This window comes from Mandrillus leucophaeus, unplaced genomic scaffold, assembly GCF_000951045.1.
Source record: "Mandrillus leucophaeus isolate KB7577 unplaced genomic scaffold, Mleu.le_1.0 Scaffold17, whole genome shotgun sequence".
NCBI lineage: Eukaryota > Metazoa > Chordata > Mammalia > Primates > Cercopithecidae > Mandrillus > Mandrillus leucophaeus.
Window position 1 is genome coordinate 4,695,196 of NW_012101698.1, and position 20,337 is coordinate 4,715,532.

A 20,337-nucleotide genomic window follows, 5' to 3' on the forward strand; every position below is an offset into this window, starting at 1 on the left:
AGCCACGCAAATATCTGAGGGATGGGCTGTCTAGGAGAGGGAACAGCAAGTGCAAAGGCCCTGTGGCAGAAACATGCTTGGCAATCAGCTCGGGAAAGTACGCGAAGGCCAGTGGGGCTGGAGCAGAGGAAGCTGTTGGAAACATGGTAGGAAATGAGATTCCAGAAAGTGAGCTCGTGAAGGATCTTAGAAGCCATACAAAGTGGGATAGGAAGCCACTATAAAGTACTTCAAATATTTTTATTATGGAAGGCTTTCTTTTCCTCATATGCAAAAGTAGAAAGAACAGCAGAATGAACTGCCATCACCCACCTTTTCAAATCTCAGCACATGACCAGTCTGTCTTCATCTGTTCTGCCCCTTCCCCCAGTAGATTTTGAAGCAAGGCCCATATAATAGCATGCAATTTCATCTGTAAATATTTCATGATTTTTCTCTGAAAGATAAGGGCCTTTTTAAAAGTTAGCGTAACCACAGTACCATGATTGTGCCTAAAAAACCACAGTTACTCCTTAATATCATCACATATTCAGTCAGTAGTTTGGATCTTGATTTAAGAAAACCAACTTTAAAAAGTTGTTTTTTTAAAAAAAAACCATTGTGTACTAAGTGCAACAATGGTTCACAATTAAGAAAAAGTTTTTTTTTTTAAGTTGGTTTTCTTAAATCAAGATCCAAACAAGGTTTGCTGATTGCATTCCCATCACGTCGTTTAGAATGGCCCCTTGCTGCCTATTGCCTGTAACTGATAGTTAGATCTATAACCATGATTAGATTCATTTAATTTTTTCTTTTTTCTTTTTGGTCAAGAATCCTTCACAGGTGATGTGGTACTTCCTAGTGCATTACATCAAGAGGCACACAATGTCTGTTATGTTTTGTTTTGTTTTTGTAATGATCCAATAAAGATCATTCCCTACATCACTGAGGGTTGAGTTTCTAATTCCATAATTTATTTTGCACTTACTGGTTGAAATTATTCTAAAAACAATAACAACAGCGAAACCAAAACTTTCCCCCACCAGCTTTTCAGCTCCCCTGAGGTATAGTCCATTCAGGAAAGATAGGAGAAATGCTTGATTCTCTCCTTTTATCCAGCCTGATGGGTTGTGATTAGGGATGACACAATCTGACTTACATTTTAGGAGCACTCTGGCTGCCAAGTAGAGAATAGACTGAAGCGGGGGCACGTGAGGCATCACAGCTAGTGGCCTCCCCTTGACATTGATTTTCTCTTTCCTCATTGGTAAGAGAACCACAATTTAAAAAAAAAAATTGTAATTGACAAAAATTGTATACATTTGTAGTGTTCAACATGAGGTTTTAATATATATATACACATTGGAATGGCTAAATCAAGCTAATAAATATATACATTATCAAATTAATATATATATAACCTCACATACTTATAATTTTTTTGTAGTGAGAACATTTAAAATCTACTTTCTTAGCAATTTTCAATTTTACAGTACATGGTTATTAACCATGTTGTATAATAGGTCTCCTGAACTTCTTGTCTAACTGAAATTTTGTACCCTCTGACCAGCATCCCCCAATTCTCCAACCTCAGCCCCTGGGAATCACTGTTCTACTCTCTGCTTCTATGCATTTGACTGTTTTAGATTCCACATATCAGTGAGATCATGTAGTATTTGTACCTCTATGCCTGGCTTATTTTGCTCAGCATAATTGCCTCCAAGTTCATCCATATTGTCACAAGTGATGGAATTTCTTTCTTTTTTAAGATTACATAATATTCCATTGTGTATATATACCATGTTTTCTTTCTTTTTTTTTTTTTTTTTTTAACAGAGTCTCACTCTGTTACCCAGGCTGGAGTGCAGTGGGACAATCTCAGCTCGCTGCAGCCTCCACCTCCCAGGCTCAAGCAATCCTCTCACCTCAGCCTCCCTAGTAGCTGGGATTATAGGCCCTCACCACCATGCCTAGCTAATTTTCTATTTTGTTTAATTTTAGTAGAGATAGGGTTTCTCCACGTTGTCCAGGCTGGTCTCGAACGCCTGAGCTCAAGCGATCTGCCCATCTTAGCCTCCCAAAATACTGGGATTATAGGCATTATCCACTGTGCCCGGCCAACATTTTCTTTGTATGTTCATCCACTGATGGACACTTGGGATGATTCAACATGCTGCAATGAACATGGGGGTTCAGGTAGCTCTTCCACATGCTGATTTCATTTCCTTTGGATATATACCTAGAAGTAAAATTGCTGGATCATATGGTAGTTCTATTTTTAATTTTTTGAGGAACTGCCATACTGTCTTCCATAATGGCTGTACTAATTTACATTCCCATCATCAGTGTACAGGGAGAACCACAAATTTTGATTGGACACTTCTGCCTGAAGTAAGAGATTACATTTCCCAGCCTCCTTCACAGCTGCGTGTAAGTGTCAGCCAATGAGATGTGAGTAGGACTCCAAGGCACTTGCTTGAAGAGAGCTGACACAGCAGGAGGTGCCCTGTCCCTTCTACCTTCTTCCTTCTGCCCTGCAGCTTGGCTGTGAAAGAGTCGGGTCCCAGGAATTGCTCTGCCCCACAGGGTGACATCGAGGATGAGAACTGCATGCTAGAATAGTAGAGCAGGAATTTAGGAATTTGAGTCTCTGATGACACTGTTGAGCCACCCAACCGACCTGGCCTGCCTACCTCTGGCCTTCTTTGTACAAGAGAAATAAACTTCTACCTAGTGTAAACTGCTCTGATTTTGCTCTTTTTCCTGTTGTAACGTAGCTGACTGATCCCTGATGCATACAAGGGGCAGAGGCTACTATAGTAGTTCAGGTAAAAGATAAGGAAGTTTGGATGAGGGTGGTGACAGCAAAGGTGATGAGAAGTAGGAGGAGTAAGGATGTATACTTTTTTTTTTTTTTTTTTTGAGGCAGAGTTTTGCTCTTGTTGCCCAGGCTGGAGTGCAATGGCGTGATCTCTGCTCACTGCAACCTCTGCCTCCCGGGTTCAAGTGATTCTCCTGCCTTACCCTCCCGAGTAGCTGGCATTACAGGCACCTGCCACCATACCCAGCTAATTTTTTGTTATTTTAGTAGAGATGGGGTTTCACTATGTTGGCCATGCTAGTCTTGAACTCGTGACCTCAGGGGATCCACCCACCTCAGCCTTCCAAAGTGCTGAGATTACAGGCATGAGCCACTGTGCCCAGCCGGATGTATACCTTTATTGTACAGCTGCCAGGATTTACTGATGGATCGATGAAGGATACGAGAAAGAAAGGCACCTAATTTGAACTGTAGGATTTTGGCTAACAACTGGTCAAATGGTGATGTCATTTACAGAGACAGGGAACAGAGGAGGAAAAGCAGGTTTGTGAGGCTGGGTGTTCAGTTCATCAACTGAAGTGACTGCTTAAGCCTGCAGGCCGTCAGAGCCTCCCAAGTCATAGCATCTGAATTAATTGTAAGCCAGCAGAGCAATATATAATGATGTATAATCTAATATAGTCATATTAAGTGCATAACTTCAGAGATTGGAATACATTGTAAGGGACTTTAAAGAACTTTATATTCTTTTATGGGTGTGTGAATTGATTATGAAAAAATTTATAATTCGAATCAAACTTCAAACCTTCCTCATTTGGGAACTTGAAAAGGTCTGAAAACATCTCTCTCAGTATTTCAATTAGGTTCCTAAGCTATTTACAGCTGCTTTTAATTCCTTCTAGAACAAAGCAGCGGGTATGTGAGCATAGAATACAATGAGACAAACACTTCAGGATCTCCTCTTATCCTGGATTCAGCAGCATCTTTTGTTCTAGCTCTCAACGCCTCAGTTAATGCTCAGTCTTCACATGTGCCAGGGGCTTTTCAGTTTGTAATTCCCAGCAAAACGTGTGCTGGCTGGATTTGATTTCCTAAGAAAGAGAGAAAATAGTACTTATCCCTTTAGGACTCTGTAGGAATCAGACTAGGCTGTTGCATTGTTGAATTCTGTGGGGTTTTCTAAGATCAAGTGTGCTTAGTGCAATTTGTACTTCCTCATGTCTGGAGAGCTTAAGTTTTGAGTCTGGCATTCCCATCTGGAAACCAGAATCAGTTGCAGAGATAAGAGCCTAACAACTCAATTTTTTAAATTTTTATTTTTGTTTTTATTTTATTTATTTATTTATTTATTTTTGAGACAGAGTCTCACTCTGTTGCCCAGGCTGGAGTGCAGTGGTGCGATCTTGGCTCACTGCAGCCTCCATCTCCCGGGTTCAAGCAATTCTCTGCCTCAGCTTACCGAGTAGCTGAGACTACAAGTGCAGGCCACCATGCCCAGCTAATTTTTGTAGAGACTGGGTTTTGCCATGTTGGCCAGGCTGGCCTTGAACTCCTGGCCTCAGGTGATCCACCTGCCTCAGCCTCCCAAAATGCTGGGATTATAGACCTGAGCCACCACGCCCAGCCATTAAAAAAAAAAATTTTAATAAAAAGAAATTTTTGTGGGTACACAGTAGGTATATATATTTACGGGATACATGAGATATTTTGATGTAAGCATGCAATGTGAAATAAGCACCTCATGGAGAATGGGGTATTCATCCCCTCAAGCATTTATCCTTTGAGTTACACACAATCCAGTTACATTCTTTAAGTTATTTAAGAATATACTAGCAACCCAGTTTTAATCAATTTCATGAATCCTATTTATTCCTTTTTATGACTCACTCCTGCCTTAGGACTTGTATGTTTACAATTCCCCTTGGCAGGAACACTCTGTTCCTAGACTCACCCAGCTGGCTCCTTTTACTGTTCAGGTCCCCATCCAAAGGTCACCTCCTCAGGAAGACCTCCTTAGTTATTCTAACCTAAATCAACCCCATCTGATAATTATCACTTTCCTGTGCTTTATTTTCTTCGAAGCCCTCATCACTTTCTGAAATTATGTTGTTCTATTATTATCCTTATCAGTATATGGATGGCTAGATGGCTCCCTACCAACGAGAATAAACATATGTTGAATTTTTCCTATTTGCCTTACACATATTGTACTTAATACAAAAGTTTGATAAGGACAACTAACATTTATCAAGTACTTACTACTTGCTAAATGCTAGGCTAAGTACTAGCCCACACAAGTCCACATCTGTGTTGTCTCATGCCTGGACTACAACAGTGTCTTCCTAACTGGCCTCCCTCTTCCCACTGCAGTCCATGGCCCACACAGCCGCCACCGCTTTTTCTAAAACGTTACTCAGGTTACATCAAGATCAGCTTTCAGCCTCGGGAAGGCCTTCAGCCCTCTCACGTCCTAACAATGGCTTACAAGATCTGTGGGATCTGGCCCCCACAATCTGTTGGCCATGTGTCTAACCACTCTCCTTCCCTTGCGCCCCTCTGGCCACAGGTTCCAAATCACACTTCTCCCAGACAGCCATCCATCCATATGGCTTCATTTGTCACTCTCGTCTCTGCTGAAGTGTCCCCTCCTCATAGAGGCCTTTCCTGACTGTCCCCCCCGCCCCGCCCCATGTGAAAGAGCTCTCCAGTCTTTCTGTCCCCATATCATGATTTATTTCCCGTCCCTCATCACTACCGAATGTTCTGTTACTAACTTTCCTTCCTTCGGGAAGTATTTGTTGAGTAGTTGCTGAGTACTAGGCTCTGTTCTAGGTACTGGGTATACAGAAGGCAAGAAGATGGACAGATCCCTCTTGACATGGAAATATGGGGGAGACATGCAGTACACTCACTGGAGAGGTAGAATATACGATATACCAGATGGCTCTGGGCAAGACTGAAGCTGGACAGAAGGCAAGGGAGTGATGGGGCAGGAGAGGGGAGAGTTCCATTGAAAATAGGGCAGTCAGGGGAGGCCTCAGGGAGAGAGTGGATTGCTGTGCCAAGCGCTGAAGAGGCAAGGGGGTGAGCACCATGAATAAGTAGAGGAAAGGAGAACATCATGTGTGAAGGCTCTGAAGGGGAAGCCTGTGGCTGCAGGAGGACCCAGGGGAGAAAAGGAGATATGGCCAGAGAAATGATGGGGGTACTAGGCCACCAGACCCTCTATAGTACACCACCCTCAGCCTAGGTGCTTTTCAGCAGAGGAGCAGCCTGAGCTGACTTACATTTTTGCTGGATCCCTCTGACCCTTGGGTGGAAAATAGACTTTAGGAGAGCAAAGGTTGAAATAGAAAGTCCTGTTAGCCTGGGAAAGATTGGAGTGGCTAGGACCAGGGCGGCAGGAGTGGAGGTGGTGAGGAGTGATTGCAGTTCGGATATATTTTGAAGGTAGATCCTATGGATTGTATCAAGAAATTGAGAAATAGAGCATGAAGGGATGCCTCATTTCAGGGTTCTAAAGCCAGACCGCTGGAGGGATGCAAATGCCAGTACTGAGACCAGGAGGCTGCAAGTGGAGAGAGGGTCAGACCTTAGCTGTCTTTGTGGAGCCTTTGTCGGTACTAGAAAAAGGTTCCCCCTCTGGGCTGAAGCTGTTTTGCCTCCATTCCTGGCCCTCAGCAGAAATCTTTATGCACGGTAGCAGGCAGTGACATTCATCAGGAGCTTTGGTTTGGGACATAAGTTTATATCCAATGAGATGCTGACTGGGCAGCTGGTTATGAGTTTGGAGCCCAAGGGGACAGATAGAACTACAGGCGTAAAGGCTATTTGTGAGCATTCCTGGCAGTTTTAGCTTTATATTTATTTGTATGTGAGTTGCACTGTGTATTACATATCCTTTATTCATCTGTTCATCGTCTCCTCCATCCTGATGTGAGCTGGAGAAGGACCGTGACCATGTCTGCATTTCCTAATTGGTTGTATTGCTAGACCTACCACAGTGCCGTGCTGGCACCTGGGCACTTAGTGAACATAGTTGAATAAATAAACTGGGGATGCCACTGCTTTATGCTTGTTCTGTGGCTTCATGAAGTTGAGTACGTGGCCAGCCCTGTATGCCAATTTGTATGCCAGATGGTCCCATTCTTATTCTATGCCCAAAGCCCAAAAAGAGCTTTTGTTAAAACCTCCACCACTTACTACCAGTTATCACATGGTTACCAAAAGGAAATTTATGTTCAAAATGACTTTTCATTAATCAACATTGCCTTGCAGCTAAAACACACAATAAAAGGATGAGAAAACTTAAAATGAAGGAAAACAAAGCTTTTTTTAGATATCGGGTACCTTTTATGGTGACTTAACTTTTTCTTTGCTACGTTGCAGGCAAGTATTCTATTTCTGTCTTATGAGATGGCATAAAGAGTGACTTTATTCAGCATTTCTGTTGCATTTAAACTTATTACTGGGGAAGAGAGATGCCTAGGGCCTCAGCATTTTTATTTGGAGTGGTCAGAAATGGCTTTGTGCAAGAAGTGAGGTTTCAACTGACTTATGCATCAGTTAGCTACTGCTGTATAATTACAAACAATCCCACATTTAGTGGCTTAAAATAATAAGCACTTATTATTGCTCACGAGACTATGGTTCGGCTGGGTGGTTTTTCGGGGTCTTGCCTGGGTCCTCTCATCAGGTGGGGGAACTCTGTTCATTGTAGCTGGGCTCACATATCTGGGGATCAGCTGGCTCTAGGCTGGTCTAGCATGGTCTTGGTTGGAGCATCCAGGGGCACATCCTGCAGTAGGCTGGACCAGGCTTGTTCACATGCCATTGGCAGGGTTCCAAGAGCAAGACTTGGATAGGCCCAAAGCTTCTTGAGGTCTCAGCTTGAAACTGGCATAGCATAACTTCTGCCACCTTTTATTGCTGAAAGCAAGTGGAGTGGAGGCTTCTTTCTTGATGGAGGAGCTGCAAAGTCACATTGCAAAGAGTATAGGCAGAAAGAGGCCATTAATTAGAAACATCATTCTAATACATGGGCTTGAAGGAGAACTAGGGTTTGGAAGGAGGACCTGAGGGAACTGTTGTGGATCTTCTTGGATCTACAGGAGAAATGGGCCTGGCCTGCCACCCTGCCACTGACCTTCATCCTACCTCCCTATTGCCTGGGAAACACATGAAACATAGTTTCTCTACCAGCTGTAGGTTTTAACACTAGATCTGTTCTCTCTCTCTCTCTCACAGAAAAGACAATCTCATTGAAAATACTTCTGTAATTGTCTTAAGTTTTCATAGAAATATACTAAAAGTTGTTTTGCAAAATGCCTCTTATCGATGCTTTTTCTTGCACAGTTATCGTGATCATGTTTTTTCCACAAATAATGATTGTACCCTTCCCTTGTAGGATTACTCCCATACATTGACCTGTGTTACTGAAAGAGAAAAGTTTATTGTACCCATCAAAGCCAGAGGGGCGCGAGCCATTCTCGATTTTCCTGACAAGGTGAATTTTTCCACTTGTCCTGTCAAATACAGCACCCAGAAGATTCTGCTGGTACGAAACATTGGCAACAAAATTGCTGTATTTCACATCAAAACTTGTAGGTATGCATGCCTTTGGCTCTTGTTTTTGATTGATTATAGCTAAATCTAGTCAGCTCAAGTAATATGCTGCCATAACATTGGGGGTGGAACTGCTTGTTACAATCTTCAGTTGCAAAGCTGGGAGACCTCACTGATGTAGGGTAGACTTCCTCTTCATCCTCAGAGGAAATTAAAATTCCAGGTGTAATATCTTATATCCATATTATACTAAATCCTCTTACCTGTTTGGTTTTTCAAAATGCTGGATAAAAGTGCTTCTTTTAGTATAGAGAATGGCCCATGAGAATATAGAAATAAATTGGTCTTGACTGAGAATTTTTATAACTGGCTTGGTTAGTTTTCTGTTGCCATTGTAACAAATTGTCACAAACTCAGTAGCGTAAAACGACACAAATTTATTATCTTACATTTCAATGGGTCAGAAGTTGCACTGTGCTAAAATCAAAGTGAAAGCAGGGCTGCATTCCTTTCTGGAGGCTTCAGGGGAGAGTACATTTCTTTGCCTTTTCCAGTTTCTGGGGACCATCCACATTCCTTGACTCGTGGCCTTCAGGTTTCTCCTCTGAAAAATGGGGAAAAGTACACCAGCCAGTTCATAAGGTTGTTGGGATAATCAACAGAAACTGCTGGTATATATCAAGTTTCTATAATCGGTGTTTGCTCTTTTCTTTTTCCTTCAAATGAGCTATGGCCAGTGTGGTAGACAGAATGATGACTCTCCAGATATGTCCATATCCTAATCCCCAGAACCTGTGACTGTATCATGTTGTATGGCAAAGGGGAATTAATATTGCAGATATAATTAAAGTTGCTGATCAGCTAATGTTAAAATCGGGAGATAATCCTGGATTCACTGGATGAGCCCAATGTAACCAACAAGGACTTTTAAAAATAGAAGACGAGAGCAGAAGAGTTCAGAGTGATGAGCTGTGAGAGGGACTCAACCTGCTGTTGCTGGCTTTGGAAGATGAGAAAACTGAGGGATAGAGAAGTAACATCATTTCCTTAAGAGCACAGAGCTAGTAAGTGATAGAGCTGGATTTTAATCTGAATATTTGTGGACTAACCACAGTGTAGACACCATGGGACAGTATAAAGCAGGGGTCCCCAACCCCCGGGCCATGGACTGGTACCGGTCCAGTCCATGGACTGTTCAGAATCAGGCTGCACAGCAGGAGGTGAGCGGTGGACAAGGGAGCAAAGCTTCATCTGTATTTACAGCTGCTCCCCATCGCTTGCATTACCGCCTGTGCTCCGCCTCCTGTCAGATTAGCCGTGGCATTAGATTCTCATAGGAGCACACACCCTATTGTGAACTGTGCATGTAAGAGATCTAGGTTGCATGCTCCTAATGCCCAATGATCTGTCACTGTCTCCCATCACCCCCAGATGGGACTGTCTAGTTGCAGGAAAACAAGCTCAGAGCTCCCACTGATGTACCTTATGGTGAGTTGTATAATTATTTCACTATATATTACAATGTAATAAGATAGAAATAATGTGTGCAATAAATGTAATGTGCTTGAATCATCCTGAAAACATCCACCCCACCCTGAATCTGTGGAAAAACTGCCTTCCATGAAACTAGTCCCGGGTGCCAAAAAGGCTGGGGACTGCTAGTATAAGAATGATGAGACAATCCCATCTCTCAAGGACCTCTCTTATCAGATGGAAAAGAAGGATTTGTTCTGGGGCATGAGAGCAAGTGACTGACCAGTGGGGTCTTAAAAAGAACAACCATCTTGAGAAGACGGGAAGCAGGGGTTCAAGTTCTTTTCCATAAAAAGTAGTATGTATATACTGGATTTAAGTTCTCTTTTTAAAAAGTAGTGTGTATATACTGGATTTAAGTTCTCTTTCAGAAGGGCCTTATCTGTGGCATCCTTTGCTGACTTAATGATGCATTTGTCCAAAAGGAATTAGAATTTGCTTCTACCTGTTCCCAAAAGTTAGGCTACCATGGAGTACTCTTTTGGTAATTTCCTGCCTTAGGAGTTCCTGGACTGATAGCTTATATGCAAATCCCACACCTTCATAAGATACAAGTTCAAGTTATGAATGTCCTAGAGAAACATTGTTCCTTTAATTAAAAACTCAGACACTTTTTCTTTTGCTGATGGGAGTGTGTTGGGGGAGTTCTTCATATTTCTCAGGATTATACAGGGATCTGGTCCCAGTCCCCTAACTTGACCATTGTGAGGCCTTGTCTCCTGCTCCAGCGGGGCTATTAAAAACCCAGGCTTCTGGGCTACTGGGAGCTCAGGGCAGACCTATCATTAGCTCAGTGACTTACTGGTGTGGTTCTTAGGTTCCTCTTTGTTTTGGAATGATATGAGTTTTTCTTATTTTTGTGCATGCTCAGTTATGCATTTATTTACATTATCTTTTATCCAGTCTTTCTAGGTATTTTCTGGTGGGAGAGTTTTCAAGTGACCCAGTTTGCCATACTGTAGGGAGCAGCACTGCTATATTGCCAGTTGAGGGCACATCCTTTGGGAGGGAATTTGTGTTTATTTCTCCAAGTATTCTAGGTGAATCACTCTCTCTGAACTATTTCATGTAGATCCACATTTCTGTCTGATATCCTATTTTTCCTGGCCTAAAACTACCTTTAATATTTCTTGTAGCACAAGTCTACTGTAAATTCTCTGTTTTTGTTTATCTGGAAAAAAAAAGTCTTTATTTTTCCATCATTTTTGGAAGATATGTTTTTCACCATATAGAATTCTGGGCCAACAATCATATATAGGTTTTTTCCCTAGTACTTTAAATATGTCTCTCAATTGTTCTTCGACTTAACATTTTTCTAATGAGAAGTCTGCTGTGATTCTTATTTTTGTTCCTCTGTATGTAATTATCTCTTTTTCTTGGGCTACTTGCATGATTTATTTTGTTTTTGCAGTTTGGAAATGATATGTCTAGGTGTAAGTTTGTTTATGTTTTGTTTTTTGTTTTAAGGATTTTGTTTTGCTTTTGCTTGGTTTGGGTTTTAATTTTGCTTGAGGTTCTCTGAACTTCCTGAATCTTTCATTGTTTTTGGAAAATCTCAGCCATTATCTCTCCAAATATTTTTTTTTTTGTTCCATCCCCTTTCACTTTTTCTTCTGCTTGCAGGAAAGTTCTTCCTGCCACAGGTAAAAGCCACAGTCTAAATTGTATGTACATGTCCCATCTCCCTTGGGGGAAACGGGTTATCTGTCTTTAGATTTCAGGCTATTTGATGTGCTACCTCAGCTCTCAGACAGGCACAAGAAAAATTGCGATTTTGTTATTATCTCACTTTCTCTCATGGTTAGGGTAAAAGAAACATTCTTTCCAGCTTTCTGCATCCTAGGTAGGAGCAAGATTCTGAACCACTTTAAATAAATCAACCACTAGAGGCAAAGGAAAAGTTCTTTTGGAAACCAGTGTCTCCTGACATTTTTCATAAATGCTCTACAGGCCTTGTTTGTCATCTCATGGCAAGCTTCACATATTTTGATAGAGGGAGAAGGAAGCAAGTTGTTCAACTGGCTTCCCATGAATTAGAAATAACCCATCTTGGCCTGGCATGGTGGCTTATGCCTGTAATTTCAGCATTTTGGGAGGCCAAGGTGAGTGGAGCACTTGAGTCCAGGAGTTTGAGATCAGCTTGGACAACATGGTAAAACCCCGTCTTTACAAAAAATACAAAAAGCAAAAAAATAAGCTAGGTGTAATGGTCCATACCTGCAGTTCCAGCTACTTGGGAGGCCAAGGTTGAGCTCAGGAGGTCGAGGTTGCAGTGAGCCATGATCATGCCACTGCACTGCAGCCTGGGTGACAGAGAGAGACCCTGTCTCAAAAAAGAGAAAAAAAAAAACAAAAAAAAACCCCATCTTTTTCCATTGAAAAATGGTCTCCCACAACCACCATTCACAATACCCATGAAAAACTATTACATTGGTATTTTTTTCTATGAAAAGAAAGAATCTACCTAAGGTGGAAATGCAAGTGCAGGAACATATCTTCCTGGGCTGTTTGGCTGAATCTGAAAAAACCACCCCAAAATGGCAATTTTGTATATTTTAGATTCATGTAAATGTGAAGCAAAAATCACTTCACAGATTTAATAGTGTGAAGTTGCAAAAAAAATCTAAAACCTTTCTATCCATCTACCTTTGAATATGAATTATCATGTTTTCCTAACATAGAAACAATTCTAAGGTAAAATGGGAGGCAACTCAGGGACTGGCCAAGAATTGTCAACAGTAGACATGCTGGCCCAACATTCCCATTTTACTGTGAAAGGAGTAAAGCCTGAGGAGTGAAATTATGTACCCAAACTCCCCCAGTAAGTTAACATTAAAACCTGGATTCATGCAAACATGGGCCAGCTCTGGGCTTGTTTGCCCTCAGGTCCATGTCTCACCATTCCCCTGCGCTGCTCAGTGTCACTGTGGGGCTTTGTGCGTCTTCCTAGCCTCCTGGCTCAGCTGGATTCCAGCTAGGTTTGACCAGTCAGGGACACTAGCAAGAGACTGGAGAGTAGGAAGAACGAAGAAGCCTCCTCCCTCTTTGTCTTCAGCAGAGTCCCCAGCCTCGACTGCATCTCCTCCGTGGTTCTAGCCACTGTCAGGCTGGCCTGCCATGGTTCTAACTTCCGCCAGGTGACCCTGGTCCCCAGGATCTGATAACACTTCCTCCTCTCCTTTTGCTTCCAGTCCAGGGGTGGAAAAAGCTTACCACCATTAGGAATCTCAGAGCTGTCTCACCTTCTTCAGTTGGGTTTCTCGCCTCTCCCATCTTCTGTGTAACCAAGTCTCTCAAATTCCCTGTTTGCAAGTATTTTTGTTTTCCTGTTTAGACTCTTCATGAAATAATAGCTTTATGTTTTCTCCACAAAATGCATGTTTTTCAACCATCATTGCTTCTGTGAGTTGCCTCAAGTCCTTCCAGTCAGTCCCTTTTCTGTTTAAATTAACCACAGCTGGCTTCTGTTGTTTGCAACCGAGAGCACTGATGGCTTCAATGAGAAAGAATGTGGTTAAATTTGTGGTCACATCCTATTGAATTAGAATCTCTAGGGAGATCCCCTGACAAGGATCCATACTAAAAACCACACAGATGATTCTGTTCCTAGACAGTGTTCTTCAGTTAATGTGGTTGTGAATAGACGTGGCAGAGCAGTGGATATAGTCTGAGAATTTAGAGTCAAAAGCCCATGATCCTGCCACTTTTAGTGTCAATATACAGCTAGAAATAATGTCCCACAGGAAATTGTTTAGAAAAACAGATCATCCTTTTCTCATTGAAATAATGATTTTATTAGTGGTTAAGTTTATAAAATGCTTAGGTTCTTATAAATCACAAAAACTAGAACTTTCTTTGCATGTCTGTTATCCTTATTCGAATGTGAGCTTCTCAAATGGAAGGATTGTATCTAACTCTTTTCATTTGTACGTCCCCAGCATCTGTCTAGGATAAATAAGCACCCAATAAATGTTTATAAGATGCCTAACCAACGATATATCACAAAGGCAAAACTACAACTATAAACCTCTACAATAAAATAAAACATGTTCTCCAAGTACTATAAAATAAGCATAATGTTTTACACTAATAAAAGAGGCTGCAATGCGCTATAAAATGTACAAAGAACATAAGCAATTATTGTTAAATCTGATCTAAAACTCTAGTAGGTATCAGAATAACTTTGATGATTACAGTAGGATTAACATTGGAAGGTGAAATAGGATTAAGAAGCAATTTCAAAATCTAAAATCTCAAGGAATTAAACAAGAAAGATCATCTGAAGAATAAACACTAATGTTATATTCAATATTTAATATTGTAGGATCAATATTTAGTCTTCTGCTAAAGTATTGAATCATTTGGATAGTTTTAGTTCTTGAGAAGAGCTCATAATTGATTGAACAAAAACTCAAATTTTTCTCATGGCTCATGATTTTTCACAAAACCAAACTCCATTCATAATTATTTGGTATTAATCAAGATATGATATCAAAACCAAATATTTTGATAGACTGAACCATCCTTATACCCTTGAAGAACAACACTTTCTACTTCTTTGTAAGAGCATTTTCTGATACTTGGTATTTTCTAGCCCATTCAGCCTGTCTGCATTTTAGTAAAATGAAATACAAAATCAAATTATAGACAATGTATAACTACCAGAACTTAACACACTCTACCCAATTAACATCTGTTAGGCAGCTGTAAGTAACAATGGCAATCCCAGGTGATTATAACTACTGAAGAAGTTTGTGTAACCTAAACCCAACGATTAGCACAAAGGCAAAGTAACCGTTACCACTCCATGGAACTTGGATTCCTGGAGGTCGTACGGATGGGCTACTAGTGCCATTTTCTCTGTAAAAATTATTAATAGTTTAGGTACTGCAATATAATAATACCCAATTCATTTTAAAGCTATTCTTTTGCTACCAATAAATATTTGAAAATAAAATGAAGGAAAATATTAGGAAGTAGGGAGGCAAAGGATAGAAGTAAATATTGTGGTGGTGTTCCCAAAGCCAGGAAACTGGGCCCAGTTCTCACTTCTTCTGATTATTCCTGAGGCCGTAAGGAAGGAAAGAACTTTGAGACTGGGAGACTCACCGTCACTTCCCACAAGGCACGGTTTCTACTGAAGGTTTGCTCCTTTTTGTTCCACCACGATGTCATAGACACTGATGGTTCATTACAAATATTTTTGTTTTACCTTTAAGAGTTTATTGTAATTCAATTAAGCAACCTCTTCTGAGAGGCTCCTGAGTAAAGCACCATGTATGGGGTGATGAGTGACACAAAAATAAATTTAACCACATGGCTTCCATGTTCAGGGTGGTTTGGGGTGGGCAGAAAGAACAGGGACTTCCCTCCTGGCACCACCACTGAGTTGGGCAACTTTGGGCAAGTTGCTGCCCTTGTGAGCATCTGTTTTCCCATGTCTGAAATGCAAATAACAATATGGACTTTCTCGGGGTTTGTTTGAGGATTAGGAGAATTGCTATATGTAAAGCACCCAGCGTAGGACCCAGCATAGAATATGTGCTCGTGATTGTGTTTTCCCTTCCCCCTCTTCTCAAGGGTTTCTAGCTATTGGGAGAGGTAGGCATGAAAACCAACTCAAGTACAAAGTAAACCACTGTAAAAACTGAAAGGGAAGTTATAGTCTCTGAGAGGAAGGAGATGCTATTTACAAAAGGGAGAATCAGGAAAGATTCTATTTAAGAAGTGACTTTGAGTCTGGGCTGTGAGAGGTGGCTTCAGAAGGAGTATGGCATGTGGGAAATGGCACATCATCTGATGTGATCCTAGCAGTTCCGATTGTCTTCGTGGGGGCCACAATCTGGTGGGAAGAGAGAGCAGGTGCAGTGCTGGGGGAGGTTGTGGGTGAAGAGACTAAAGCCTGCCTTCCATCCCACCCCAGTGCTGACTTGGAACATGACAGGTGTATAGGATATTTGGACAGATGTATGTGTGTAATGAAAATGCAAAAACCTGTTGGGAACAGATTGTGTGGGACCTGAAATGCCTAGGGGTTTGAACTTGATTGCACAGATGATGAGGACCACTGAAGGTGTTTGAACAAGAGATTGATGTGTTATGACCTGTGTGTGTTTTTTACACTCTCTCTAGAGCAGTGTGAAGGAGTGAGGAGAGAATGATGAAAACTTGAACTCATCGAAACACCCAAACACATCCACAGATTCATCACGCAGCATCTAGAGGCTGCCAGTGAGGGAGATAAAAATAGCCATAACAAAAAGAATAATAAACACTTGTATAGTATTTCCTCTGTGCCAGGCATTATTCTAAGCACTTGACCTATATCAACCCCTTTAGTCCTCACTATAACCGTATGAAGTAGGTGCTATCATTACCCTCCTTTTAGAGATAAGGAAACTGAAGGTTAAGTGACTTGCCCAAGGTTGTGGCAGAGCTGGGTTTTGAACTTGTTCGGTTGGCTCCAGAGGTCAGGCTAGTAACCACTGCCCCAGAATGCCTCTGCAGCAATGCCTGGGGTTCACTGGTGGATCGGTGCCACAGGCATGGGGACAGGGCAGAGGAAAGGAAGCAGGAAAATCAAGAAGTGAAAGGAGGGGAGATCCACTTATTTGTGGGATCTAAAAATCAAAACAATTGAACTCATGGACATAGAGAGTAGAAGAATGGTTACTGGAGCCTGGGAAGGGTAGTGGGAGTTGGGGGCGGGAGAGTTGGGGAAGGTTAATGGGTATTAAAAAAGTAGTTAGAAAAAATGAGTGAGACCTACTATTTCATAGCACAATAAAGTGACTGTAGTCAATAACTTAATTGTACATTTAAAAATAACTAAAAGAGTGTAATTGGATTGTTTGTAACACAAAGGATAAATGCTTGAGGGGGTGAATACCCCATTCTCCATGATGGGATTATTTCACAATGCACGCCTGCATCAAAACATCTCATGTACCCCATAAATATATGTACCTACTATGTACCCACAAAAAACTAAAATTTTTTTAAAATTTAAAAGAAAGAAAAGAGAGGAGAGGAGATCAAGTAGAAAGCACCAGAGATAATAACCAATTGCTCATAGTAGGGAGCACCTGGGGTCCTGTGGTAATACTCTCAGATGCCACCCAGTGCTACCCTTGACATAAACTCTGTGTCCTTATAGCAGAAAGCTTAGATTTTCTGAAATTGAGTTCATCATCTAAGGTAAGATTTAAGGAATGACAACTCTAAGAACTGTTGTGATCGAAGTAAATAATCAGAAACAGCTCAGTCTGCCAGATGCATTACACAACACATTACTTTGAAAAACTAGCAATTTAAAGAAGTGAAATGGACCATGAAAATAATTAAATGGGCTAGGTTTCCTATTTAGGAAGAACTCTCTAAGTTATTTAAGGTATTTCACCATCAGATCCAGCTTCTCTCTTAACTATTCCCTTCCAAAACAATTAAACTATTTCCTGTTTCCAAATCAACCCTCACTCCCCACAATGCCTGCATCCCAAATTATATTTTCAAGACACAGAATTTGTCCTCAGTTTGCCTTTTCAAATGCACTCTCCACCCTTCTTCAGTTGGCTGTAGCCCCGGGGGCTGGCTTCTACAGCCTGGGTCAACAGCCCTCGACTCCCATTTCTGGCTCTGGTTGTGTTCACCCAATGAGGGTCTGGTAGACAATGGGATGGGAGGGGATGTGAGGTCAGGATATTTTTTCCTCATTGTCTTCCCTGGGAGACCACCTGGGCTGCAGTCACCCTTGGCTCCATCTCCTTGCTCCCCATAAGACAACCTTCTCTTAGGCCTCTCCTTGTGGATTTCAAAACCATGCCTTCTCCATGGCTCTTTGGTGGCAGCACTACTGTTATTTACCACCTGAGCTATTGCATCATCTCCTGTAGTTCCTCTCCACCCCTCCCACCCTTTTAAAATAGAGCCTCTGTTCATCTGTCCTTAATTATCCTAAGGTGAGTGAGGGTGCCATCCCTTTCCTTTTGGGGCTCTGATGTGTTTTTCCACTCTGATGCCCTCTCTCCTGTGAACTCTCACAAAACTCGATTTTTATCCCTTTGAAGGCACTGTTCTTTTGAAAATGACAATATTTGCATACATATTTTAAGTCTGTTCCTTACAGCAATCTCAGTGTTTGAGGACAAAGGCTGGATTTGATTCATTTGCAGTCACCCTAACTCGAGTGCCTGAACCCAGCAGGGATACTCACTGAATGTTAAAAGCAGGGCTGAATGGCAAGGACACAAACAAGAATACTGTTGCATCATTTAAGTTGCCCTTACACTTGCTAATCTAATACTGTCATTTTAACATTAAGACTAAAGTTCTTTCACATTAGGTAGCAAAAGTCTGCTTTACTTCCGGATCAGGAAATTGCAGTGCTGGGTCTGAGCTGTCTGCAGAACTAGAACTCCCATCTCCTCTCCTCCCCCTCTCACACTAGTCAGAAATGTGCTGTGATGATGTGCCTCTCTGTGTGTTGCAGGCCTTTCTCTGTAGAACCAGCTGTTGGAACTCTTAATGTGGGAGAGTCCATGCAACTGGAAGTGGAGTTTGAGCCACAGAGTGTGGGCGATCACAGTGGAAGACTTATCGTGTGTTATGACACAGGTATGCAGTATTCTTCGTTAAAAGTTCTACATGTTAAGAAAGGTCAGATGAGCATGTTCTCACTCATAAGTGGGAGCCAAGCTACGCGGATGCAAAGTCTTAAGAATGATACAATGGATTTTGTGGACTTGGGGGAGAGGGCGGGAGGAGGGTGAGGGATTAAAGACTACACACTGGGTACTGTGTACACTGCTCAGGAGATGGGTGCACCAAAATCTCAGAAATCACCACTAACGAACTTATTCATGTAACCAAGCACCACCTATTCCCCCCAAAAAACATTGAAATTATAAATAAATAATAATAAAATCAATTTTAAAAAATTAAAAAAAGAAAAGTCACATGGGAAATATGATAAAGCTGAATAGAAAATAGTTATTTTGGCTGCATTTGAGTAAGCTAAGATCCACAAGACAAAAAAAAAAAACAACAACAAAAAACAAAAACAGTGAATGCCTCCAGTAGAAATGATGTGAAGTCAGATAGAAATCCCCTAACAGGTGTCCCCAGTGCTTGAAAGCCTGAGGAATACAGGACAGAGGAAGGAGCCCATCCCCATCCCCAGAAGCCACACTGGTGGATCAAGGTTGTCCGTATATTAAAATTTGCAGGTAATTTAATGCCCCATGGGTTTTCCGTTTGATTTATTGTGATATTTGTCTAACATTTTAAAAATGTAAACCCCAATTCAGAATGTTCTTGAATGTGCCCACTAGTCTATGTAAGATCTGTTACTTTCATGCTTAGAACGTGCAAATATCTTACGTAACATCTTACAGGAATATAGGACTGTGTCTGTTGCCACTAGCATTTTCTTGAAGGTCACACCCTCTATAATCACGAAAATTACACATTGTTGCAAATTTTTAATTTACGGTCATGTAGATGGCATATACATTATGCAGTCTCCAAAGTTGACTTCCAAATTAATATTTTACATTGCCGTTTATTATTTTATGCTTTTTCTCATTTCCTTCTCACTTCTGTTTTACCGATTCATGTTGATGGACCCAGATTATCTGCAGAAGGGCATTGTAGGGAGAAAACAGAAGTACACAGCCAGGGAAAAAGTAAGCCAAGATCCACAAGATAAAGAACCCACAGAAATCATGTCGAGTCAGATAGAAATCCCACCTAACTTGTGTCCCTAATGTTTGAAAGCTTGAGGAATGCAGGGCTCAGGAAACAACCCATCCCCAGAAGTCACACTGGTAGATTGGGGTGATCGGTGTGTAGATAGAAACTTGAAGGTACACCTAGAGAAGGAGCAGCACAAGGCATCTAGGGTACAGATCAGAATTGCTGGCTTTGTGGACCCGTATCTGAGCAGGACAACTCAAGCCCTTGCCTTAGGACCCATGGTTAAGTGGCACTAGCTCCACATTGCCCAGCAGAACAATGCCACAGACCAGCCAGTGGTGTGGTCTATCTGTTTTATCTATTAGTTTTAGCCACACTCACTGGCTGCTAGCAAGAGAAACTAGCTTAAGCAAAAGGGGGAACGTTTGACCCATGTAACCAAGGGGTAGAAGGCTAAAAGCATAGCTCATAACATATTGGGGCATCAGTTTTCTAGTTGTATCATTTTATATTCCCACCGGCAAGGCATGAGAGTTCTAGTTGCTTCACGTCCTCACCAACATGTAGTGCTGTTTTGTCAATTTCAGACATTCTAGTGGGATAAAGTGATGTCTACCCATGGTTTTAATTTTCATGTCCCTAATGATTAATGATGTTGAGTGCCTTCTCAGGTGCTTACCGGTCATTCGTGTATCTTTTTAAGTGTCTGTTCAAGACCTTTCTTTGTTTATTCTTTTGTTATTAAT

General features: G+C 41.5%; 1 protein-coding gene across 2 annotated transcripts in view; it reads left to right on the forward strand.

The window, feature by feature from the left end:
* Positions 1-20,337, forward strand: part of HYDIN (HYDIN, axonemal central pair apparatus protein) — a 423,190-nt gene that overhangs the window by 58,456 nt on the left and 344,397 nt on the right. For both annotated transcript variants that reach the window (XM_011976766.1, XM_011976767.1), the window contains 2 exons: positions 8,208-8,407; positions 18,387-18,511. In XM_011976766.1, the coding sequence (XP_011832156.1) occupies positions 8,208-8,407; positions 18,387-18,511 (325 nt within the window). The remainder of the gene's footprint in view (positions 1-8,207; positions 8,408-18,386; positions 18,512-20,337) is intronic.